This window comes from Nymphalis io, chromosome 2 (assembly GCF_905147045.1).
Source record: "Nymphalis io chromosome 2, ilAglIoxx1.1, whole genome shotgun sequence".
Taxonomy (NCBI): Eukaryota; Metazoa; Arthropoda; class Insecta; order Lepidoptera; family Nymphalidae; genus Nymphalis; species Nymphalis io.
Window position 1 is genome coordinate 4,289,246 of NC_065889.1, and position 27,147 is coordinate 4,316,392.

General features: G+C 30.8%; 3 protein-coding genes and 1 long non-coding RNA gene across 7 annotated transcripts; 2 read left to right on the forward strand and 2 right to left on the reverse strand.

The window, feature by feature from the left end:
- Positions 1-4,906: 4,906 nt before the first annotated feature.
- Positions 4,907-5,795, forward strand: LOC126779771 (uncharacterized). Its single transcript, XR_007670400.1, has 3 exons — positions 4,907-4,967; positions 5,126-5,280; positions 5,727-5,795. It is a non-coding gene; the product is annotated as an uncharacterized LOC126779771 (long non-coding RNA).
- A 447-nt stretch (positions 5,796-6,242) lies between these two features.
- LOC126779649 (mediator of RNA polymerase II transcription subunit 18) lies at positions 6,243-9,627 on the reverse strand. The gene is made up of 5 exons (XM_050503805.1): positions 9,340-9,627; positions 9,132-9,263; positions 8,745-8,949; positions 7,902-8,014; positions 6,243-7,097 (listed from the first exon to the last, which is right to left on the reverse strand). The coding sequence occupies exons 1-5, from the start codon at positions 9,430-9,432 to the stop codon at positions 6,972-6,974; spliced, it is 669 nt and encodes a 222-aa protein (XP_050359762.1). The 5' UTR covers positions 9,433-9,627; the 3' UTR covers positions 6,243-6,971.
- Positions 9,628-9,921: 294 nt separating this feature from the next.
- On the forward strand, positions 9,922-12,489 carry LOC126779616 (exosome complex component RRP4). The gene is made up of 5 exons (XM_050503766.1): positions 9,922-10,143; positions 10,283-10,520; positions 11,169-11,303; positions 11,528-11,713; positions 12,207-12,489. Exons 1-5 carry the CDS (start codon positions 10,019-10,021, stop codon positions 12,420-12,422), a joined length of 900 nt encoding a protein of 299 aa, XP_050359723.1. The 5' UTR covers positions 9,922-10,018; the 3' UTR covers positions 12,423-12,489.
- A 228-nt stretch (positions 12,490-12,717) lies between these two features.
- On the reverse strand, positions 12,718-26,199 carry LOC126779468 (choline transporter-like 2). 4 transcript variants are annotated; one of them, XM_050503484.1, is made up of 14 exons: positions 23,925-23,985; positions 21,576-21,787; positions 20,235-20,357; positions 19,890-20,053; positions 19,606-19,801; positions 18,751-18,878; positions 17,989-18,154; positions 17,621-17,846; positions 16,671-16,851; positions 15,462-15,594; positions 14,819-14,972; positions 14,305-14,596; positions 13,638-13,863; positions 12,718-13,195 (listed from the first exon to the last, which is right to left on the reverse strand). In XM_050503484.1, the coding sequence occupies exons 2-14, from the start codon at positions 21,604-21,606 to the stop codon at positions 13,095-13,097; spliced, it is 2,121 nt and encodes a 706-aa protein (XP_050359441.1). In that variant the 5' UTR covers positions 21,607-21,787; positions 23,925-23,985; the 3' UTR covers positions 12,718-13,094. The 4 variants fall into 4 exon arrangements, with proteins under 4 accessions (XP_050359441.1, XP_050359420.1, XP_050359437.1 ...); XM_050503463.1 differs by lacking the exon at positions 18,751-18,878 and adding an exon at positions 19,181-19,395 and having other exon boundaries at positions 23,925-23,984; XM_050503480.1 differs by lacking the exons at positions 18,751-18,878; positions 21,576-21,787; positions 23,925-23,985 and adding exons at positions 19,181-19,395; positions 25,850-26,199.
- Positions 26,200-27,147: the final 948 nt, after the last annotated feature.

Sequence of the window (27,147 nt, forward strand, 5' to 3'; positions counted from 1 at the left end):
AAAGAGAGACATATATCTACGCATGGGCGAGTTAACCGACAACTTCCAGCATAAGCTGAACTCTATTTAATATGATTGATCAGATAAGTCTGAGTCGAACTGACATTGGAAAACTAAATCTCTGAAACTGTCTATTTTTTAACTTTATTTTGTTCCTATAAACTTTCAATCATCATCATTTTACAGACTATCATTTAAAGGTAGCTAAAGTTTCAGCCAATTCAACATAACAGTTATTTTATAGCAATTTGATAGAATTGGCTTCGACGTGGTTCTTTAAATTGACATAACTTTATTATTTATGAACCGATTTAAATAAAACAAACAATAAATTTTAGGTGAAGTTAGAACCACAATACATTAGTAAAAACCGCACTTAAATCCGTTAAGCCGTTTCTAAGATTAGCGTGCACAAACGCACAGATAAACAGACAAAAATTTTAACAATCATTGTTTTGGATTCTATTGTGTCGATAAAGGCCCCCAATAATATTTTTACTTATATATCTTCTATGTACAGACGACAATCAGTTACATATTTGTTATATGCATAGACAATAACCAAACGAAAGATTAAAAGAACTATTTAGATCGTCAAAATGTACACTTACGTAAGGAGTTTTTGGTTCCAAACGTTAATTTTAGTTAGATTACATATTTTAATTAATTTGTTACTGAAAAATATTATTTATGTGGCAGCTTTTTATTTTGTGACAGTGTTCAATTATAAATTAAAAGTAGGTTTAATGTTACAAGTATTAGAACTATATATTTAGTGTCTTAACTACATTAAATTGGTAAGGGATTGTAAAAACTAACATAAACTGATTCCTACCTAATATTTTATCAAACCATAATTTTCCTGTGTATATATGGTACATACACTATTAACGAGGAAAGCTTGCGTTGGAAATATGCCGCATCATGAGCACGTCACGATTATTTACTTAGTATCACGTTGTGGATGAATAATATATAGAGGAAAAATCGTATAATGTACATAGCTACCTATATTAAGTGTGTGGTGGTGATTCTTATTCTCATTCTTTTACTTGGTAATATGACTTTGTGCTGGCCTTAGTAGGTACCACCAACTCATCGAATATTCTACCGCCAACAGCAATACATAGTTTGAATTGTCGCATTCCGGTTTGAACCAGTGTAAGAACAGGCACTAGGGACAAAACATCTTAGTACCTGATATTGGTTGCGCATTGGCGATTTTTCTTGCAGTTTGGGATTTGGTCACCACCGCCCATAGGGGTAGTCCTATGGGCGGTGGTGACCGAATCCCAACAGCTGGCCCATTTGCCAGTCCGCCAACCAATTTTGAATAAAAAAAAAACAATGAGACCAATACCTAAAAATAGAGTATCATTAATGATTATGATTAAATATCCTTAATTTTGAATTAAATTATAATGGTTATGAGCTTATTACTCATTTCACGATTAATAAATAGAACATAATAGAAGAACGCAAGTGACAAACGTCTCAACTGGTTATACAATGGCTACCGATATTTCTGATGACGTCATATAACTTATAAGCAAGGACTGCCAAGTATTTACTGAAGTATATCACATTTTAAATAAACTGTAGCTAAGTTTTATTGAAGTCGTCATATTTTCTTAGCTAGCCAATATTAATTTGCCTTTGTAGGTAAATATCAAAATAAAGCTCCTAACAACCAAATGTGAGTCGTCATTTCACAAGATAATTAATATTATCTGCAGTTAATTAGATGTCAAACTAACGCCTAGTATAAAATGTTAACCAATTGAGAAGAAACTGTAAGAAACTTAACATTTACTTGCACTCGTTTTTACATATGTAAATTATACAAAACCATTAAAAAAACGGTATATACTAAAAATTAAAGATACTCAATATGAAATGGTGCGAATTAGATGAAAATTCGTATAAAAATTACAAAACTATAAATATGAATATGTTCTATTAAAATTTCCCACGTTTTAAAGTTATTGTTAATAGGTACGCCCTGAATGTATTCTTTGATTCAAAAATTATACTCCTCATAATTAGTTGTGATATTATACCAAGATATATACCAAATAAACAGGTTATGTATATTAATAAAACTATATATGTCATAAACTGTGCATGTTGTTGGTTATTTGCTAACTGACATACACACCCACGTTAGCGATCAGCCTACGTGTCTGCTTACTGCTTACGTTTGTGCGTCTACGCATCGTGAATCACAAATATTGAATAATAATAATTACCTGCGCTATACTGCCAACGTTGTGAAGTGGTTAATAAATATATTTTATTTAATATAGGTGTAAATATGTATCAAATTGGATTAGAAGAAATGATATACCGTGGGTTTAATATAGAGATGTTTGAAAATCCCTAGTAAGCGCAGTTAAATAGTTCCACAAATATTTATTATATTCTTTATTAAGTGTACAATAACGTGTCCAAATACATAAGAAAGATACAAATTAATATAGAATATAAAACCAGTTAAGGTATGTCTTTAGCTCAAATGAAAAAATAAATATGTAATTTTAGTGTGATTCCTTTTAAAAAATTAAAAAGGCGAGTTTATCCTAGGTACCTATATTAAATGATAAACTACAAGCAAACATTATGTCAGGTGTAACAGGTACAATAACAGGGTAGTCGTGTAAGTTATCTTGTGTATCAAAGAATAAACTTTGATTATTCTTTAATAGAAATACCAACAAATACAAATATATATTGAAAGGATTTGAAATTATTTAATTTTATATTGTTATATGTTACACATACATATTATAATTAACTTGTTGACGAGACCTGTTTTTGTCGACAGTTTTATTATGCATGTGGGGTGACGCAATATCCTGACCATACCTGTGATATGTCAGTATCTAACAGGACGGTTAACTTTTTATATTGATGACTTTTATAATACCTAAATAGGCTAAATTAAACCTTAACATATTATTTTCTGTTTTACTTTTTAGGAAGTGGATACTTCATTTTATTTATTTTCATTTTTGTCTTGTCCGTTGGTCGTTATTTCAGTTACGGTTTCAAGAATATTAAATAAATATAAAATAATAGGACTTTATCAAGTAATGGTTGAATCATAAGTATTTTTAATTCATTCATTTTAAATTGTTGCTGTACCTTAAGGTATACTTACAGTGTCCACTACATATTTTACTCATATTTTCTAAAGCAAATATTGAAATTAATTTATTTCTTAGTAAATAATAATTATGATTTAATTATAATAGTAATTCTGCAATTTATCGTGCAATTTCGTAACTATAGAATAAATTATCAAGTATCCATACATATAATAAGCAAATTACGTGGAACTCTGACGAATCACAAAATATTTGGTGACCTGACCCGAATTTCCTGGAAATAAGATTATTTGGGACATATTTCAACTTCATATTATATTTAAATAAATAGTTGGAAAGTTTCTATGAATAAAATATTTAATGCAAACGTGATTAGTCTAATAACATAAACAAAAAGACACACTATTTTATTATATTAAGTTTTAAAAAGTTACATTGTAGGGAATTAAGGGCTTTAACGAATATTCTTACCAACGAAATTAAAATAGTTCAAGTTACCTTTTGGTATACCAACTTTATTATCGCTACAGTTGATATGAGAGTGAAGATTGTTACAATCATAGGATCAGATCGAAAGTAAGCTATATACTTTTAAGTAGACGGGTGATAAGACTATAAAAACAGCAGATATTGAAGATTATGTCGACTTCTTGACTTGAACCTAAGTTATCTTAGAAATATCTTAATTGGATACAAAAGTTTAAACATAATCAAATTATATCTCAATTTAAAATATAGGTAAATTTATATTAATATATAATAACGGCGTGACTACTCGTACGTAAAACAATATTTAATACCTTATTTCGCTTTTCAACCTAACTTAATTCATTCTTCAATAATGTAAATAAATTAGCCTATTGGTTCAAACAATAAACATATGATTAATAGCCCAAGTTTGCGGGTTCAACCCAGGCAAGGACCACTGCCTTGCGAGCAATCGTTTTTGTAATGCTCCGCAGGGAATCGGCGTGGAGGGCCGTAGCCTTCTCCCGTGAGACCGTCATGTTCCGAAGCAGTTGTCTACTTCGGTCTACGAGCGGGAACGGAAAAGAGCCGATCCTTCCCACATAACCCGACCACCCCCTCCGGAACTATATAAGCCGGATAAAATGATATCTTATGTAGGTACACTAACCCAAATTCGAGCAGCGTGGTGGAAGCTCCAAACCTCTTGAAAAGAACTGGTCTTATCCCATCGGTAAATTTACCGTCTATTACTTCTTTATTTTAATTAAGATTTAGACTTAAAATGCTCGACCGTTTAATAATCTAAGTAAATTTAAATAATTCTATTTTCACTAAATTTGTATTTATAGATAAATTACAGAATATAAATAATATTGTATATAATAAAAAGAAGAGCTATATCTACTTTGCGATAGTTTTGTCAAGTCGGAAACAAACCACGAGTCATGAACGCTAGATATGATTGCATGCATCTCACGTTTTTTGTCACATTATTTACTCCTTCTTCCTTATGTTTGTAACTAAGACAAATAATTACGCAAATGTCGTTACTAGCCCATCTGTTTTTAATGCTAGATGTGATGGTGTGGGACAAAGACAATATGTATATTTAAAAAAAATATTATCGTGAAAACAATAATTATACCTTTTCCATATGAATTGTTAAATATAAAATCTGCAATTTAGGCATACCTATCAAATGAAGTAAAAAAAAGCTGTTGTACAGACCGTTTTATTGTTATAGGTAAATTATGAAATAAAAATAAGTTTTACATCAAACAATATAATGTGTGTATAACAAAGTTAATTAAGCGATAAGGAAGTTAATCAATATTACAAATTTTATTGCAATCATGTTTGTAAAGTTCTTTTTATTTTTTTGTACATATTGTAAGTAAAATATATTTGAATTTTTACTGGTCTTTTTTTGTAACTTTTGCCAATGAAGGAAACATAAACAAAATGCCTTCTTATTCTGTATTTAAGTATTTTAAAAAAGTCCTTAAAATTTTAAGTGTAGAGTTTAAATTAACTGAACATTTTTACAGGATCGTTTCCATCATTATTACTTTTTATCCATTTCCATGTTATGTTGCCAGTTTGATATAAAAATAAAATATTTGATTTTTTAAGATTTAAGCCAGGCAAACCGTTATGATGAAACGGGGATCGATTTTAAGAAACAACCTATGGAAGGTCACAGGTAAAAGTTGTCCAATTATTATTAAATACATAAAAAAAAATTACATTGCTGTTCTTAACCTTCTACTCACGATACTTTATTTTCTAAAAAATGTTTTAAACTTCCCCTTTTTTTTATTGCCCCGCCAATATAAACTATTATACCAGTTATTAGATCTACCTTATATTTAAAATAAAATCATAAAATAAATAATAAAAAATTCTTACTCTAAAGGACTTTGGGTTTAAGATATTATGCAACGTTAGCTATGTAAAATGTGGTGTAAGGCATTACACGATTTCAATCATTATTAGAGTAGGATAATTTTGTAACTATCAATCTTAAAAAGTGTCTGAAAGATATCTCTAGTATATTTTATTTCTTTACATTGTTTAAATGTTTTAAATATAACGGGAACTTGTATTGTGTATAGTAAGTAAGTGAAAGCTTAATGTGTTTTTCGATAGATGCGGTATATGTCCAACATATTTTCACAAGTTATGCGCATTCGACTTTAATAGTAACGACTCATTCATCTTCGATAATGTTTGTATTATGGATTTATATAATTGCATTCACGGGACAGGTGGGTAACAATATTAAATATGTTTAAAATATAAATTTAAAACTATGGTCAAACGTCCCTTAGATTAGAGTTTTAAAAATATATTAAGTCGTGTTTCTTTTCCATTTGAATTTAGAACAATATATTTTATCATTAAAAAATTTGAGACCATAAAATTATAATTTCAGAATTCATAAAGATTAATTATGAGAATTGTCTATACTTTGGAAACTTTGCTTATGTTCATGGATTGAAGAAGGAAGACTACGACTACGGAGAGGATGAATTTACAATTACACATTCAAAGAAAAATCCAGATTTAGTTTGATAAAAATGTGTCTTATTGACTATTGATACTTAAAAAAATAATAGTTATAGGGCATTTCCTTAAAATAACTTTTTTGTTTATAGACTTTTATTGTTTATTTCTTACAATGATTGAGCATAAAAAATACAATTTATAATATGCGTTTATGAACTTTTCCATTTTCTATTTGTTTTAACCTATTGTGTTTATGTAACTTGAATATTTCATATTACATTTAAAACAAAGACCAACGGCAATAAATTTGATAATCGTATTTTAGAAGTGTTGATATCGTATTTTCTCTAATATTAAGCAGAGTATTTTTAATAACAATTGTTTACACGTTATTGTAATAATTTTCAATAGGAACTATGAAGTATATTATTTAGATTTTATCAAAAAAAAAATTGCCATCTAATAACTGACAATAAACAAATGACTTGAGTTTAATGTGCTTTATTAAAAAAAAACCAATATTACCATTTTTTCCTCTTAAAGTTGCCAGAAAAAACATCTCTGCTTAACAGTACATGTACCTCTTTTACGTATTTCTCGTCTATTTTCTACATATATATTTTGTTGGTGTACAAAAAAAGTGAGATTAAAGAGAATTGTATGTACAAAATTATAAACTATTATCGAAATGTATAAGTTTGATGCACACAGCACAATTTTGTAGCATGTATTATTATTTAAAACTGTGTGTTTAGGTTTGCAAAAAGGTCTCCCATATGGTATGGGCTCATTATTGTAGCATGTTTTTACTAAGGAAGGCTTTATGCTTAACTCTTTCTGTTTTCAAGTAATAAGTGTAAAGCCTACCTAAGTAAGAAACATTGGCTATGTGACAGACATGTGACCAAGTCGCTTATAATCTATTTTATCTAGTTGCACAAGTGGTCTTAGCTGGTCGGCAAAGGCACGCATATCTTCACCAATAGCATCTTGTCCTTGAGGGGCTAATACCTGCAATTATAAGATATGCATTTAAAATATTGTATTTGTTTATAATATGCAAAATTTGCAATAACGGTGACCATGACAATATACATAAAAGTAGGAGGGGATTTTGGCAAAGACACGCATGCACCGCGTACGTACCTCCTATGAATAATTAATTCTTTTTGATTTATAGGTAATAATAGGTAAAAACATTTTAAATCATGTATTTAAATTGCTATTAAGAAAATATATAATTATTTTAAAGCAATATATAAAAATATAAGACAAAAAGAATAGAACAAGTGCAGCATAGCTAAGTGAAGCAAAGGCACTGGACATCTACTTTAATTCTGATACTGTAAAATTTGTTAAAGTTGTAATAATTTTCAAAATAATTATGTTTTAGTGCTTGAAAAAGTCTGTTATTGTTATTCATATGTGCCAATTATATATATGGATGTAGGTTTCTAAAATGTTGCTTCAATAAGTATTAATGGTAATAAATAGTTTACTTTATAACTTTGTACTGGTGGTAGAGCTTTGTGCAAGCTCGTCTGGGTAGGTACCACACACTCATCATATATTCTACCACAAAATAGCAGTACTTAGTATTGTTGTGTTCCGGTTTGAAGGGAGAGTGAGCTAGTATAATTACAGGCACAAGGGACATAACATCTTAGTTCCAAAGGTTGGTGGCACATTGGTGATGTAAGCGATGGTTAACATTTCTTACAATGCCAATGTCTATTAGCGTTGGTGACCACTTACCATAAGGTGGCCCATATGCTTGTCCACCTTCCTATTCTATATGTAAGAAATAATACTCACAGATAATTCAACAAGATAACTCTGTGAAATGGGTTCTGGAGGCATTGAACTCTGAGATATTTTAAACACCTTTGCTACTGTTATTTTCATTCTTCCTTTTCTAAACATGTATCCTGAAAAAGTAGGTCATTTTGCTTAAGAAAAGCATAAAGATTTCATTGATTTTGTATATGATATATATTTATACATACAGTAATATGATATATATATATTGTATATGCAAATGAATCAATGTAGTAGACTTGACAGCTTTGTGCAAGCATGATAAACCACAATCAAAAACATGTCCCATCATTTTATTAAGAGAACCTTACAAAATCATATTTATAATCTATAATATTTAATTTTACTTCTATATCTAGACAAATTACTAACATTTCCAAATGTGATTTAAAACTATAAAATTATACACTAAGAAAAAAGATTTTCCAACAGTAGGCTATAATTTTATTTCTCATTTTGATTGGACCTGGGTCCACAGTACCCTTTTGGTGTCAAAAAACATATTCTTGGTATGTTTCTTAGGTCATCAGTTTAGATGGTACCCAGAATTTTTTTGATATTGATATTTTCAGGTTCAAGATAGTAAAATCTATGGATTTCATACAGTTTTGGCCATAACTATAACTAACATACTATGACAAACAAAAATGAGAAAAAGCTTGGTTGTGGACTCTCGAGATGTAGACACCACCCACTTATCACTCAATATTCAGTTTTGTTGTAGTCCAAATAAAAGGGTTAGTGAGCAAGTGTAATAACAGGCACAAGGAACCTAATTTCTCATAGCTTCAAATATATACTGGTTATATGTGACTGTTTTTTATTAAAAATATTAATTACCTTTAACACTATATTCAAATTCTATTCGACATCCTAATTCATTAAGGAATTCAATGAGCATTCCACTACAAGCTATATCAAGGCTTGATCTTACAACAGTTGGTCTATTTTTGTCTCCTAAATCTGGCTGACCAATATATCTCAACTGGTATGGCATGTCTCTTGCATCTAATGCCTTTCTCACTCGCAGGGTCAATGGTGTTGACTAAAAAATAAAAGAACATAGCACAGCTATTAATGAAATCTAGATCTGGCAACATCTCAAATTTTAACCTTTTCTTAATTAATAAAGAACCCTTTACTTCAGGTAAACATTGTAAATCAGTATTTATGTAGTGAAAACTTGCCATACTTAACTCCTGATATTGAATTTGTCAATTTATTTACCTGCTGATTAGGATCTCTTAAACTAAAACAAACTTCTTGATCATCAAACGTTTCTGGACCTGCGTCAACATTGTCGCAGAGACCACGAAGTCTGTGTAAAAGAACTTCAACAGCCGAATCTAAAACTGAGCCCTAATAAAATTAAGGAAAATATGAATTATCATATTTATCGAATGCCATAGAAAAAACAAGTACATTTGATACTGACTTGCAATAAATATTCTTGGTTAGGTATAATGTTTGCTTTTAAAGCTTGTGATAAACTATCAGTCGCTGTTATAGGAGCAGCGTTCACAGCCATTGCTCTGATTGGTTCTCAATCTAATAACAATCTGTAATAAAGATTTAGTTACTAAAAGTTATATCATATTTATATACCAAATACAAATCCCTACAGGTGAAATATTATGAAATAAAAAAATGAATTAAAGAGAGGTGTTTTTTCCTCTTTTTATGGCGTATAAGCAGCGAGATTTATTAAAATCAAAACTTTGAATTGACAAATAATATTGACATTTGACATTGACATAATTTTTTTTTAAGGGAAAGACAAGAGCTCTCTATATACCATACAGATTATTATTCGGCATTTTATTCAGGTTTTAATGTAAGACAGTGTTACATCTACACAGAAATTTTATTGGTAATTGTCGTCAATATTTAAGTTATATATAGTACATTCATTAGGTGTCAAAATCTATGAAAATTGGGCTGAATCCGTAGTAACCAAAATCATAAATAAAGAAAAATAATGAATAAGTCAGGTAGTCACTATCGCTTGGCAGTTGTCACTTGTCACTTCTTCATAAAATATTTTTCATGTTATTATTGTTTAAAATTCATATAATATAATTGACGATTTCAAATAATAACAAATAGGTACTAAAATGAATGGGCATGTTACGATTAGATTAGCCTCTGAAAGAGTTAATCATTGTGTGGCATCAAGTAATGAATTACCAAGGTTTTATACACCGGGGGAGGTTATAAGTGGCATGCAAGACTTTATGCGGTAATTATATTGTTTTAAATAATATATAGTAGATAAACATTTAGACTCTGTTCAATCACAGTGCCATTCATAATTATTCTAAAAAAACTCCGGACTAAAATGCATTATTGTAAAATTATAATATTTAACTTGTTTACAGTGGCCATGGGACATACGTAGAAGATGACTGTATTAAATCATCAGTTGCTGGTGTAATGCAAAAAGTAAATAAGTTGATTTGTGTGCGGCCATTGAAAAGTAGATATGTCGGTGAAATAGGCGATGTTGTGGTTGGGAGAGTTTTAGAAGTTCAACAAAAGAGATGGAAAATAGAAACCAACTCTCGCCTGGATTCCATTTTACAATTGTCTTCAGTTAATTTACCTGGAGGAGAATTGGTTAGTAAGCTTAGATTGTTTTTTTTTTTGTATACAAACTAAAATGACTAGTCTGATGTGATAGTTTAATTTAAGAATGGCAGGACCCAATCAGTCTATGTTCACTAAGTCTAAGGCAGAATAGGTAGCCAGAATAGGTAGGCAGAATACGTAGGTACCACCCCACTATCCAAAATTGACCATGCGTTTCTAATGCCAACCCATGGATATATTAAGTTTACACATTCTATATTTTGTAGTAATAAACTTTTTAATAATGTAGAAATGAAGATATGCAAAATGCCTATAGCCTATTTCAAATGGTAGAAGTAGAGATAAACAAACAATTACATATTCCTTATGATTTGCCAATAACACTATAACATCGTGCACTACAAGAAGTTATTGATTATTATACCTTTTAAGTCCATCCATCATTTTAATTTAACTGCTAAAGTTCTAACACAAATTTGCTATCATTCCAAACTCCCATTTTTTCATGAATATGAATATATATAAATTATTATATATCTCTCTATAAAAAATTAGTGAAAATATCTTGATTTTTACACAAATCATGCAAAGTTGATATTTAATATAATTGATAGTTTGAATATGATGTAGCTCTAATTTGTTATATGACAGTGAAATATATAATTTATTTGGCAGCGCCGCAGATCTGCTGAAGATGAGCAAATGATGAGGAAGCATTTACAAGAAGGTGATTTAATTAGTGCAGAAGTGCAGAGTGTATTTTCTGATGGCTCTTTGTCGTTACATACAAGGAGCTTAAAGTATGGCAAGGTAAGACTTTTTAATAGTTTACCTCTTCATTTGAGGATATTAAATGTTTTTGTCTTATCATTATCTAATGTATTCCTAAAAGACATTATTATAAAATTAGTATTAGTAGTATATAAACTAAAAGGCTTAATTTAAAATTTTGAATATAGAAACATTTTATACAGTCTTGTATTTTCATTAAAGTATGTATGTATTTATTTATCTTACACCATCGAAATTTTCAGCTATCCCAAGGAGTGTTAATGAAAGTTTTTCCATCATTGATCAAACGGCGAAAAAATCACTTTCATAATTTACCTTGCGGTATTGCAATTATCATTGGTAATAATGGCTTCATATGGATGAGCCCAATACAACAAAATATTATATTTGCAGAAAATAATGAAGACATTCAAAACTACGAACATCAGGTAAAATTTAATTATAACAGTATAATGAATAGCTTTGTTTTTTTTTTAATTGCATGGCCATGCATATTTAATGCATATATATGTCGTATGAGTTTTAAATTAAAATAAGGTCAAAGTAAAACCTGAAGTAAACATAACTGCGTCATCAAATTAATGTTAAAATAAAATGTGTTGAAACTACTTCATTTTTCTATTAAAAAAGTTGGTACAAAAGGTATATTAGGATTAGGATATATTATTGTTATAAAGAAAATATCCACTATTTATGAGCTTTAAAGTAGTTACAGTTGAAATATACAACAATACATGTAGAAGTTACTAAGTATATAGGAGTAAATTTTGGAAAATCATTAAGCATTAGTTTAGCTATAACCAATTATTACAGTTTAATTTATTGTATCAAGAGTATACTGATAAGCATACTTAAATTAATCTTAATAAGGATAATTATAATATATAAACTGAAAGGTGTTTCAATGTCATTTTTTTTCAGCCTGTACATAGATCAGATAGAGAAATAATGGCAAGATTGAAAAACTGTGTGTCAGCATTGGTATCTTCAAAAATGATGTTGGATGACTCAAGTATAATGTTTGCTTATGAAGAAAGCCTGAGGTATGATGATGTAAAGGAACTACTGGACCCTGAAGTTATGCTTGACATTGCATTCTTAACACAGCACAGATTAAATAGTATTATGGAAGAGTAATTTAGGTACAAATTTTAAGCCTTGTTATATTAAGATACATGATTATGATAAAAAAATTTAATATGCATGAATTTGTTTTCATTTCAATAAAATATTAATTAATCGCTGGAACTATGAATGTGATTCTTTCTTTTGCCGCCAAAAGAAACTCAGTTATAGGTTAGTTTGTCTAATATAATATTCTTTGGTCTATTTGACAGTGTAATTTCGCCAAATGGTTGTACACTCTACTCTTATAAAAGATCAGTAATGATTTATTTTAGATTTTTTTAAGACAGGATATAATAAAAGTAAGTTTTCAATAGAAATATGTTTAATAAAAAATATTACCACAAGTAGAAAACTTCAGACAATTTATAAAAGTAATTGTTCTGGCACTCAATATAAATAACTTTTAATGATTACTCACATAAAAAACCTTATAAAATACATGAATACAAACATCATAACTTATTAGCTCATAAATTACTTCCAAAACTTAAATATTACATCTCTTAGGTAAATCATCACCCGTGTGGGGCTAAAGTCTTTAAAATATTTCTCCTTGCAGACATACAGATTAAAAAATCGTTAAAGAGTTATTCGAAATTTTGACATTATTTAAAATTCCTTAAATCTAGAAAAAAATTCAAAAACTACTAATTGAACAGAGTACAATAATTTGGCACTCGCTTATATCGCTTTTTTGTTTCTTTTACCTAGAATTTTCATAAGATTTTTAGACATAAAGTACGGCTTTTCCGGTGAGCCATCATTCCGCTCACAGTCTTCAACTGTAACAAAAAGGAAAAAGAAACCTTAATATTTATGGCGTTTTATATTATAAAATGTTGTTGGCCTTTAACTGGCTACGATTTTAAATATACTCTTCGTACCGATAAATACGTAAATCGTTTCAATGAATCGTATACGTGTCATATCAGGACCATTGCGATATTCCAATGGCCCTGATTACAAACTCCGACAATTTTAGTAGAAAGAGCAGCACTAGTTTAGTCGTATGTTAATGCCAATTTTAATTTTAAAATATTATTCATTTTGTTATCGCTAAACTTTGTGCTATTCATTATTAATGAAACATTTTGTTCTGTATTGCAACACGATTGTCGCCGAGAATACTTAACTATAACTGATTTCTCCTATACGTAACAAAAATATTTATAATAAGTGCATATTATTATTTAAAGTATACAAATTATTTATATATAAACTTACGGAAACATAAAAACAATGTATCCACTGCCATCGAGTAGACGTTGAAGAATATCGTGCATATGAGGTAAGTAGCAATACTGAGGATGATGGCCGGCACGTAGTTATAGTGCAAACGTTCGCCTTTGGTCACCTCGTACACGTAGTTCCACTCCAGCAAATAGTACACCGCGAACCCGACGCCAATTGACATAAGAAGCTTAGAAAGGAAGAAAATGAAATCTGCCACCTGGAAAGCAAAATAGAAACAATATGAGCTGATTAAAATGTCTTCGAAGTCTTAATTTTTTTTAATGATACCATAATTATTACTTGAGTTTTTTAGTCACGTGACACAGATAGGCGGTTTGAAATGAACATCGGTAATAAGAGAAGTCATTGAGCAATATAATTCACAAAAACAAACCGATGAAATTGCTTAAATAAATAAATAGCATCTTAAATTAAGAAGTTGTTTTACGAAGCTAAGTTTCATTAAATACCTTCTATGGTTTTACCCAGCTAGACAGAGATAGAAAGTGAGAATAATTGAAAAAAATATGAAAATGTTTCCAATGCAAATCCTTGAAAAATAAAGCAGGGCCAGATAAAAAAGCCGCTACAGTTTTTCTGAGTGTATGTAAGGAGTAGATGCTGATTGTAGGTATTTTTAATAATAAAAGCTATGAACCTTATCCAACACGACAACTCTGACGATATTCCTCATGAGTAGTGAGAAGGCTTCGTTGGCGCTCCTGCAGAAGTTCTTCCCGTGCACGGCGCACATGATGTAGGCGTTCTTGTTCACGAATTTGAGGAAGTTCTCCAAACACCAGAAAAAGCATTTACAGCAACACATGATGCACCGCGTGAATGGATTGTCGAATTTCTTCACTTTGTGGTCAATGTACTCTAAGATGACCCGGATCACTCGCACTATGGCGATGATGAGAGCTCCAAACGCCACCGTTCCTAAGTGGTATCTGAATAAATGGAGCAAGTTTCTTTTATAATATATATTAATTTTGCAGTCATACTCAAAGTATACTTTAAAATCTACTTTTTTTTATTATTTTTTTTAAAAAGTTTTTTTTACTTCAATAAAATTTAATAACTTCTTGGTATTTAAGTACAATATATAGTAGTTAATTCCTACAAACCGCTGCTAATTTATAAAGTAAAAATAGAAAAGTTTATATTCTTACCGAAATGTTCTATATATTCCCGAGGTGAGGGTGAAGAACGGCAAATCTTTTTTATGGAAAGTCCAGTACCAGGTGGAGAATGTACTCGCTAACATCATATCAGCGACGCCACTGATAAAGAACATTGCCCAGAAGAAACCAAGCAAATTCACAACTGAAAGTAAACAAAGGCTAAATATGTAAGTAATATGCCGAACGAATTGAAATCTGCCGACTAGCTACAAGATTATATTAATTTAAAAAGTACTTTTGTTGTACATATTAGCTGAAGAATCTAGAACAGCCTTACTCAACCTTTTATTTATAGGGGCCACAAACATTGGTGTCGCGGGCCGCAAACAAAAAATATTTAGGTAATGATTTCTTAGATTTCGGGATTATTACAGATTGAATATAAAAACTATGAACGGATTTATCGTGTATATTTTAACATTTTTTTATAATTTCCTGACGTTTCAAACACTGCAGTGTCCGTAGTCAAGCACTTGTTTAATTCAAATTATTTAGGTGTTAATAAAAAGCCTTTTAATTTAAAATAATAGGAAGTAAAGTAACATCAGGTGGGCCAACTAAAAAAGCTTGGCCGTAGGTTGAGTACAGGTGATTTAGAAAAATACAAGTACACAATTCAACGAATACATACGCTGCATGTATATAACACTGTGAGGGTTGTCAATGCCAGTGAAGTGGCAAGAGGCCACCTGACAGGGTAGCAGACCAGAACTTGAATCGTGACACTGACTTATAAATTTTGCGGGATTACAAGAGACTCCTTCCTGAAATTATTACGATCTTTTTAAAATATTGTATTAGACGTACCTAGTTAAAATAATACGAGGTTTTAGGTATCCTGTATGCTTTTCTTCGCGTGTCCGACATAATATTTCATGATGATCGCTTGAGTAATGAAGACGTGAAAACGTACCGAACAAACATACAAATAATAAACACTTTTTCGCCTTTATAATATTAGTAAGGATAGCGCCATAAGTATTAATAACAAATCCTTGATAATTTAAGGTAGTGTCCGTTTATTCTTGGGATACTAAATTGATCCCATATTGTTCTCGGACTAGTCATTGTGTAGGTAGCTAAAGGCATATATGTATATATATGTATAGCTAGGATAGCCTTTCTAACATAAATATGAAGGATAGGGAGAATTTCCAATTCTATTCGGAAATAAGTATTAAGACTATATATATATATATAACTAAAACTAAAAAAGAGTATAAAGAGTATAACGAACGTGAATGGTCAACCAATTCTTAGGAGTGAAGCTAGAACGTGATGCGGAGTCACACACAGCCCAGCCAATACAGTCTAGTTACGTACCAGTTAATAATATAATAATATCCTGGAACATTTTTTACACACGGCGATCTGATCCCAAATTAAGCTTGTACAGAGCTTGTACTATGGAAACCAGTCAACTGATATACTACATATACTATTTTTCTTTTGTAAATACATACTTATATAGATAATTACACCCAGACTTAGGACAAACAGACATGTTCATGCACACAAATATCTGTCCTGGGTGGGAATCGAACCCACAACCTTCGGCGTGAAAGGCAAGCATCCACCAACCACGCCAACCGGCTCGTCAAATATGTCGGAACTCCTCAATTTATTACAAAAATATTCATTCGTATAAGCTCTGAATCGTCATGTTACAGGATCAATTTGAATTTAAAGGTACCACTGCACCGGTTTGGAGTGTAAAGTTTACAGAGCAGAACCGGCAAGAAACTCAGTAGTGACTGTTTTACTCTTTTGTTAAGAGACTATGTGTTTTAGAGGCAACCATGATGACAAAGTATAGAACGAGGTGAAACAGTTTGCTCACCTCAGTATAGAGTCCTCCACAGTCGCATGTTGTGTCATTTTTCAGGTTTACTACACGGAACGCTGATTCTCCAATCGATAGGAGGTACATGAGAACTAATACCCCATAAGCGATGATACCGCATTGGAGTATCCAAGGGAATATAGGGAACAGAACTGTAGATTTGATGGCTGTGACTGCTCTGTAACGTGAAAAACGGTAATTTAAGAACGTTATACATTTGGCTTAATATTAAAAGTTCTAACGAAATATGTTTTTTTTATTTAAAAACTTAATATGCCAAATTATTGTATTTGGCCTGAAAACATTCTCTAACAGTCAACCTTAAGGCTAAACTATTCAAATAAATTATATATAATACCTAAAAAAATACTACAATAAATAAGCAAATAAAAAAGTTAAAATATGGTTTATTTTAACAGTATTCAGAAAAAACAGTATTCAGAAAAATTTCTCGCGGACGATGTTTAAACTGTTTTCAGATTTAAAGATTATGATTCTGTGTTAAATTCAAATTTGTAAATAAATATAACATTTCATTCGATTTTTTTCTTCCTATTTCTCAAATTTTGATGTCTAAATTTATGAAAGGTGCCGCGGATAGACTGTGTTTTGATTTATTCATTATTATTACCGATCAATAAAATTGATTACATTAACAGAGAATAATATAAATACTTGACAAGTATAGTGTTTGTGAAGATTACAAACCTCCATGACCCGAAACATTAACTTGAGAACTTTACGTGCCTACGGAACAACGACGTATGATAATAACGAATGAAAAATAATTAATTATAAAGTAAATCATAACATCGTAACCATGATTAGTATTTGATAGAAGTTTCACACAGCTATATTCGGCATAAACATCGTGCTTCGGGACTTAATAAACTCAACAATCACTTATATTATTGAATTAAGGACATGCTATATTTACAGTTACTTACTTGCTACCTTCACGAATGAGTGCGATTGCAATAACTATACGATTGCGCAAGAAAATAATCACGAGCAGTAGTATTAGGAACACTATCGCTGATATTATGAGTATTACGAGCCACGTTTCACTTTTGGCGAAGATACTCTGCGCGTAGCCCTTTAGATTTGTTGTTTGATACAGGCCAACTGGATTCGCCTTATAGTATTCGTAGTTCTTGTAACATAAATAAATAGCTGAAAGAGATAAAACAAGTATTTAAAAATTAGAATCGACTGCTTTTAAAATCCAAACAATTAAGTGCAGTAAATGAGTAAAATAAAAATCAGAATGTATGTCGAGTTTGGTTTCTCCTTTTATAGAAATATGCAGACTTACCAAATCCTAATAGTGCGAATAACCCAGCGATGGAGGTCCATACAACGGGCGTGACAACCCAGCGCAGCAAGAGGATGTAGATGAAGCAAACCAGCACCACAGCGACTAACGCTCCCGCCATATACCAACGAGACTGTACTAAGTCCTGCACTATCTGCGACGACAGCTGCTCAAAGACAGCACAGGGAATTCATTCATTACAATGTGTTACATTATAGGTAGTTATTTTACGATATAATTTATTTTTTAAATACCGATAAATTTTTTTAGTACTCTTTGTTGTACTTACGGAAATCAGTCAACTTTCTTAAAAATTTAGAGAATTACAATATTTGCATTGCAGATAAGAAATATATTGATTGCCGTAAAATTGATTAGCCACTGTTGCGGATAAGTCAACCTTCGACGACTGCGTTAATCAACGTTTGGGAAAAATGACTAGTGTATAGAATATTTTTAATTTATAATAATATGATTTATTAAACAATGTTAAAGTAAGTCTAAATAAAATATTAATTATAGTAGTTGATATCTAAACTACTGTGAAGATGAATAGAGAACGTTTTTATTTATGAAGTTTTTTCCAAATAATATGAACTAATGATAATATATTACATAACGGTATGATGTTAGGCAGTGATAATATTGTTAAGAGACATGCAATAATGGGAACAATGGTAAAACTACGATATTATAATAACGTTATTAAAATATTAGTTTTTAACTATGTAAACGTTTTTAGGTGGTGCGTGTACTACCTACCTGATTAGATTTTAGTAATTCGATTAGCTGTTCGAGCACCTGTGCTTCCGCCAGATCAAAGGTACCGTTTGTTAACTCCCGTAACAGCTCCACCGCAGCCGTGACGTTAACAAAGCACCGTCCCAACACTGTTCCGTATACCAAGCATGCATTAGACTATATGATAGCTTGATTGTAGCTCAATATACGAACTAGCATACACATACACTTAACATTTCTTTTAATAATATCATACATACTATGAGTTAAGCTTGCTAACAATGATGTTTAGTTTGGAAACATATATATGCTAATTCGATAGTACATCGGTAATCGTGACAGGTTTCATTAGTTACAAATACATTCAGGTTAGTATCTGGCTCGGTACACATGCTGGGTAGATTAGAGACAAATGCAACACGTGCAACGCTTCGAGCCACATGCTACGTACAATATGGGTGTCGCGTTCATTTCTCGTGAAGAACGTCACCCAGCTGGCGGCGATCCACCCCACGTAGGAGTCGAGAGCCGTGGCGCTGTTCAGCAACGACTTCTGCGCCTGCTTCGGGTCACGGACGCAAGTCTCATCACTTAACGAGGACTTTACAGGTTTCGACGAATCTTTGCATTGCAGAGTTGAAAGGTCCCCGATGCAGCGGAATAACACTAGAGCGCGAGTATTTCGTCGATATGCAGTCGGTTAGACTAAGCGGCACAATAATCTTTCACGGGTGATCACCATGCCATACATATAACCACAAAATGTAAAACATACAACAGGATTCTCGACTAAAATTAGTGGAATGCAAGTTGTTGTTTAATAAGAGGTACAAAAAACAAAAACATCACAACAATCGACAAGAACACAAATTATACCTGGTTGACTCTGAAGCACAAAACTGGTACATTTTTCATTTTTAATGTGTTCTAGAGCTTCAGAACTTGCCATAGTTTGAACGTTTAGACCCTCTATGCATACCATATCTTTTTTTATTTGATCAAATGTAGCCGGATTTTGTCTTATTTCCTTTTCAAATAAAACTGTCTTACTGGGACACTGTGATACGCAAACCTTTAAAAGAGAAGGAAGTTAGATGTATACACGTATATATATTAGGTTACTACGCAATTTCACGGCTAAGGAAGATGATATGACTAACTTGCGTTGTAGGACATCCAGTTATGGGCGTACCGGGAGCTAAACATTTCGCGATGTTGAAGAACAATAGATACTTTTTATCTTCAAGGCCCGAGTCAAGTCCACAGCGTCGACCATTCGAATCGATGGGTGCTAAAAGTTTTTCGACATTCCCTCTCGTCATACCTAGACAATCATTGAATATTTCATTATACATAATATCAAAAACAACAAAACACGTCAATTTACGATATTTAATAAAATACTCAATTGTTGTAACAGTAGAGTGCAGTCAGTGAAATGAACATTTATTTTAATATTTATAATACTAAATAATAATTATGACCTCTATGAGTATATATCTTACTGTAGTATCCAACGTATCCCCATCCTCCAAGGAAAAGGACGAATGTTATTAGCCAGACGATGTCCGTGCAAGACCGATTGTGAATTGGCCCGTTGAAATTGGGATCGTATCGTATCGGCTCCCCTGAAGAATGGATATGAAGAATATTTATCACACTTATCTCTTAAAATATATCTATATTTTCAATTTAATTTATATCCAACATTTAAGTAGTATATCATTGTCCTTTTTAAGTGTAAATCTAAAGGTTTGCATTTATTTTTTGGTTAACAAGGAAAAAATTGCTCCGTTTTATCAAGCTCATTAATATTTCAGTCAGGGAATGAGTTCTCATAATATTATGACTAATATCTTGTTTCTTGTTCACAGTTCACAGAGTAATTTTAAAACAAAACGAATTTTGGTATGTATCTACCTAAATACAGAAACCTCGCTGGTAAAATGTTTCAACGTTTATTTATTTACATTTTTTTTATTTCATCTGCTTATTTTTACTAATATAATTTTATACAGACCAAACGAGTGTAGACATTATTGAAGCTTGGTTATAATTTTAAACAAATTGTCATGTCCCTAGAAATCAAATTCATTGTAAATCACTATCCATTAAACGACTACGAGTATGTACCTAGTTGTAAGGTTTTTTTTTGTCTTTAATCCCTCCTCGATTGGAATACCATTCCCTACGTAGGTACAATGACTGAAGTTTGAAATAGCCACTAGATTTAAATTGAGCGAGACATTGAAATAATAATACAATAATTATTTTATAAAAAAAAACCATAAATTTTTAAAATAATGTTGATTCAAATAAAGATGCGATTTGTAAACATCTAGTTTTATTCTGTATATCATTTCGTTGGTAGGACAGTAGGTATTAAGGTAAATATTACAATCCTTTGCAATTGAAATATGAATTCTCGTTAAAAACATGAATGATTATGTGTGAAAAAGATGTACTAATTTCAAAAATAATGTTCTTGTGATACTTAATATGATATTTTGTGAAAAGATTTTTAGTCTTTAATCCATTTTTTTCATACTTAAATTAATATTTTTTGTGCGACTCTATCATATCATGAGACAATAGTGTGAAAAAGTAGCATGGCGTCATATTTGGGGACCTTGGGGGGGGGGGTTATTTACTACTAGAATAGATATCTGCCGTTTCACGAAGGTCACCCGTATGTAAAGTAAGCATAAAAACTTTAACATGTTACTTTATTGGAGAGGTACAACATTTTTAACGTATGGTCTATCTTTTTCGGACTCTTGTATAAATGAATAAATTGCAGATGCAGAAATTATTTACGTTAAGTAAAATATACACTGAGAACTTACTTGACTCTTTTGGTGGAACACAACAGCTCATTTCGGTAACTATTCACTTAACTTACATAAACATTGTATACCAATAAGAATGCATGATGTATGGGTAACTTAAATTTTCGATTACACTGACTTTCCGTGTTCATTTTCCGTCTCTCTCAATCTGTTTGTATCTTCATTGTGTCTTACTCTTATCAGATAAAACGTCAGCTTGCTTATCTTGACTAGGCAATTTTGATAAAGAAAAATGGAATTAACTTTAAACTAATTTAGTCTACTAGATTTAAAATTAACTGAGTAATAAAACGTCAACACAACCGTTACTGGCCAAAGTTAAATTAAATTACAGCAACAAAATGTGTGACGCTATATCTTTTTTATTAAAGAATATCTCGTATAAAACCAACAACAACTAAAAAAGTAGATATCAGGTGAGCAAATATATTTTCATAGCTTTTTTTTGTGTTACAAGCCTGAGTTTATATTAAAATATTTGCAAAATATTCTAAATTTAATACCAAACTAAATATAAAAAAGTAACAGGATATTTGTTGTAATTAAACAATATTTTTCAAATTAGTAATGGTATAAATATATAAATAATTAGTAATATACGTTTTATATATTGAAAGTCATGGTCTTATTGATCATAAACCTCGTTAAAAAAGTGCTACAATTTAAAATATAACTCATTAACCACTTAATTTTTTTAGTAATTTTTATTATTAATTGTACGAAATAAACTTGCTTGTTTGGATATAAAAGTACAGTCAGTACTAAGTACTTTATAATGATATCATTAACATGACGTTGCTAAGCGTATTTTGGATATCATTATAATGTTTTCAACAGTAACAGCCTGTGAATTTCCACTGCTGTGCTAAGGCCTTCTGTGCCTTGTTTGAGAAGGTTTTGGAGCCAGTTTAGCCCAGCAGTGGGACATTAACAGGCTGTTACTGTACTGTAAGACACATGCAGGTTTCCTTTTTTCAACATTTAGTTTTTTCAACGGCAATAATAAAATTTGTAAAAAAATCGGCCAGTTTTCTTTCATCTACTAGAATATCCAGTACGGATGGTATTACGATTAATATCAATAGGTCTTACGTGGAAAATACAACATCGGTAGACAGACAGACAACGATTTTATTTCTCTTTGGGCTAAAAAATAAATAAATACCTAGTGAGTCGGATACGGGGAGGTTTATAATACTAGTCATTTAGAATAAACTGATCCGTAAATCCGATTCATGTGCTGAATTTGCGTTTATAATTAAGATTGTGCTTCACGGTGAGGGAAAACATTACGAGGAAACCTTTTCAGGATTCTAAATGCATCCACCGCCCTACATTGGAGCAGCGTCGTGGAAAAAGTCTCCAAGTATTCTCCTTAAGAAATGAGGCCTTTGTACAGAAGTGTGACATGATTCTTGTTCTTATGTTTGCGGTTGTCTTTTATTAATTACTATTTTATTACTTATGATTATTAACATAACTATGTAGCAACAAACAATTAATTAATTTTAATATTATTCAAAACAATTCAAATACGTTGAAACACTACGTATGTAATACGTTATGTAATAATGAAACTAAGTACTCTTATGCAGTTACAAGAAATAACAAATACACACCGATTACGGTAAATAATACAAGTAACTAGTTAAGATTGACGCCAATAATAATTAAATTGATTAATTACAGGCTTTGTATTACTTACATAATCAGCAAATGAATATATTTGTGGTAGAAAAAAATAAGTTTAAGGCTTTTTTAGTTAAAAACAATACAAAATAACTTTTTTGCGTTAAGAAAAAATACCTAATCAAACTTTTTTCTCTTTAGTTTTATTTTATATAACCTTGGAATTTACACAACAGCAATGAAGCACTTTTGGCCCTGGTCTTGTCAAGTTGTGGATTTGATAAATTATTAGATACACATAAACTAGGATTCCAGTATCAATATCGATCAGTATTTGTCAATTAATACGACCAAATAAAATTTCCTCCATCATACATAGTAATTTCCTAAGAAATATTAACCTTATATATTTTATATATGTAAGGTTATATAAATAAATCTATATTTTTTAATATTAAATGAAAATATTTGTTTCGTAATATAAGAATAAATACTAAATAATTCACTTAAGGAAGCACGGCTTTGTTACAACCGTCATTCCTATTGTTAAATAATAAATATGCCGTTTTTTACACAACTTGGTTGAATCGAACACGTTTGTTAATAATATAAATAATGCGATTCAACGTAATTTCGCAATTAAAACGTAATTCAAATTTAACGTTTAGTTCGAGTTCGGAGAATATAGTATGTATTCACAATCACAAAACAATTTACATTTTAAAGTCTCCGGACGGACTCATAAATATGTGCACGGTGTAACGTCACAGACTATACTGTCTTCTTTACTCGTTACATGAAGCGATAAAAAGATCATTTCATGTTGCGTAGGAGTACGTTATTAGTTAGTAGGTAGTTGTAGCACAGATGAATAGATACTGCGATAGGTAAATATGCATTTATCTCTTAGTAGGTTTCAGATATTATTCGTTTAAACGATAGACTTCATCGCAACTAGGTTACAGTGAAATATATGCCTAGTGTAAGGCGATTAAGACTGAAACGGCAATCCAATTAAGATTCCGAGAAATGTTATTCATGCAAAACAACAACTACGTCTGAGTAAAATATAAGAAATAAATTAGTATTTTTGCTAATATGTATGAAAAGTTATATTTTCCGGTGAATGGTGGTAAAATGAAATGTAGAACTCACGCTGATGAAACTTTATTTATGTCTGCATCGTGCGCGTGAGTCGCGGTCATATTGATGAGTTACGTGAGCGCAAATAAACACCTACTGGTTACTGGATAACTGACTTGGTCCGGATAACTGAAATGTCAGTTTGTCTTTTAAAAAAATATTATCACTCAGTCTCAGTTCTTAAGTAAGGTCATATTAAAGAGGAGATATCTTATAACAATATTTTTCCTAAATCATTGAGCCTAGCTGGACTGGTTGAATGGCACAAGCAATTGGGCTAGCTATTCAGGCACTATTTATAAACGCAAATTAAATAATAAAAAAAAAGATTAATTATTGTTTTTACTTGCATCGGTTGTTTGACAGAAATTATCATATGTTATCTTACCCCCTAACCCTATTACAACCTTACATATGTATGTAACCTTCATTATTGTAACTAACTCCCTAATAATTTCTTTTTCTTATATTTATTCTTTCTCTTTTATGGACACGCGATTTGATTGGTTGATTTTTTATTTGTTTGAACGTGCAAATATCACAAACTAACAGTCGGATAAGAAATTTTTTTTTCATCAAACTACGGTTTACAGGGCGAGAGTGAAACCTCATGGAGCAGCTGGCTAATTAATAGCTATGCTATACGACCTGGTGTATTCCATTCCTCGATTGAGTCTAGACTATCTTTTAATTTACGTTTACTCCAATCATACATAATGTAATGAAAAGGTCAATGTCCATGAGGGCATTAAACAGCCCTTTCTAAAATCTATTTTTAACAAAAAAATCTATAAAATCTAAACTATACTTAGTTTTAATTTGACTCTCACAAAATAACTTAATATATGCTAAATAACCACAATCATTAATAAATAATTACATTGGTAGCTCCTAACAAATCTACTTTTAAACACAAACAATATTTTACATACTCAAGTACCCATATCATAACAGCTTTCCCTTCTTTTTATCGGATTTTTTAATTAATAAAGTGAAAAACACGGTCTATGATTTCAAATAAAATGTCGATTGAATGGATTTAATTTAATCGATTTAATTTGATTTAATTAATTAAGATCGGGGACGACGTAATTAATACTTACAGGTACAAATATTACGCTTTTTCTAATATAATTTATAATCTATTCTTAACATTATAGTTTAATAATGCAACCGTTGTATCCGATTTTGCATTTTTGTAACCTTCGTTATTACTCTTGCGTGTTATAATAATTTCTGTTTAAGTTCCTTTGAATTATAGGATTGTTACGAATGTTAATGTTGGACCATTTTCACAGATTTATTGCAAAACTCTTTGTCACCAAAGTTGTACAAGATTTGGTTACCAATGTCATAGCTTTTTTACATTTTAATTAATTGTTAGATTGTAATATTAATTATTAATTTTTCATCAACCATATCGTAGATACAGGGATGAATGTGAATGAACACAAATTCTTAAACGTAGTCATTAGTTCGTAAATGCAAACAAAACTTACCATAATCCTTTCCCATTGTTTATTTTCAAAAATGTAATCAGCAAATTGAATTAAAAAAGGCGACACGGAGACGTAACACAAACTATATAAAACTTCAAATTGGTCACAGCGAGATATTTTCAAACGACGGTCGAGAAAAAAACACTAACGATTAGCAATTTCACTGTTTAAATTTAGATATGAATTGACTTAATATTTCAAACAATGAACATTATATTTTGCATTTTTGCTTGAATTATACACGTCATTCATTGTTTGTTTACGTTGGGAAGTGAAAGTTTACAGTCATATTTCGCACAACTACTAGTCACCCGTCTGTCTAGCATCGGGGACCGACGTGAACTGATTCATTCGTTTTCATTCTACTGAGAGCGGAATAAACAAAGAAACGCTGTGGAATTGTGGATTGCAACTGACTGTACAGAGTAAATAGTAACCGCGCCTTATCGAGAGTACAATAAGCTCAATTAAGGCAATTCCGCTATTTTGGCTCGAGGACGAGACAATAGTGTTAAGTAACAATTGTCTTATTATTATGAAAAACGATTTTAAATACAAAATAGAGAGCATGCAGTTTTTCAGTTTAAAGTAAACCTAATGCATGTTTAGACCCTAGCTGCTCGCAAATTCTTAGAGATTGTAAGATTTTAGGTGTTTCTTTAAAATATTTAAATTGTTATATTATTTAACAATGAAATACGGTTCAGGTAAATGATCCATTTATTAAAAGCTTTACTATTAAATAAAAAGTTTTAATTTATTCAAAATTTTGTTTAACTAGAGGCACAAAGGTCCTAACATCTTAGTTCCCAAGCTTGGCGGTGCATTGACACCCTAGAGGAGAATAGTAGATCGGTACACATGTATTTCGTTATTATATATGTATGATTTTTCGCACGTACCTACCTATTTTTATATCATATGGTTTCTCCCAGTTTTATTATTATATATTAATCATAAATGGGATAGGTATACTTGTACTTATCTTAAAATGTATTGTCTTATCTTATTTTTACGCAATATAATTTTATTAATATTTAAGTTGGATTATTGAAATGTTTATTACATATAAAAACAATTTAATTGTATAGTAAAGGCATATATGTACCTTAAAGACTTTCAGAAGGTGAAGATACTATTACACGAAAAGTACATACAATTATTCATAGACAATATTTAATATCCAAATTCATAACAACTTACTGATTGTTTCTTTTTTAATTGGCTTAAAAACAAAGAATGAATAACAAATTTTTCATAATCTTTTTTTTATGAAATAGGTAGACAGACTGGCAAAT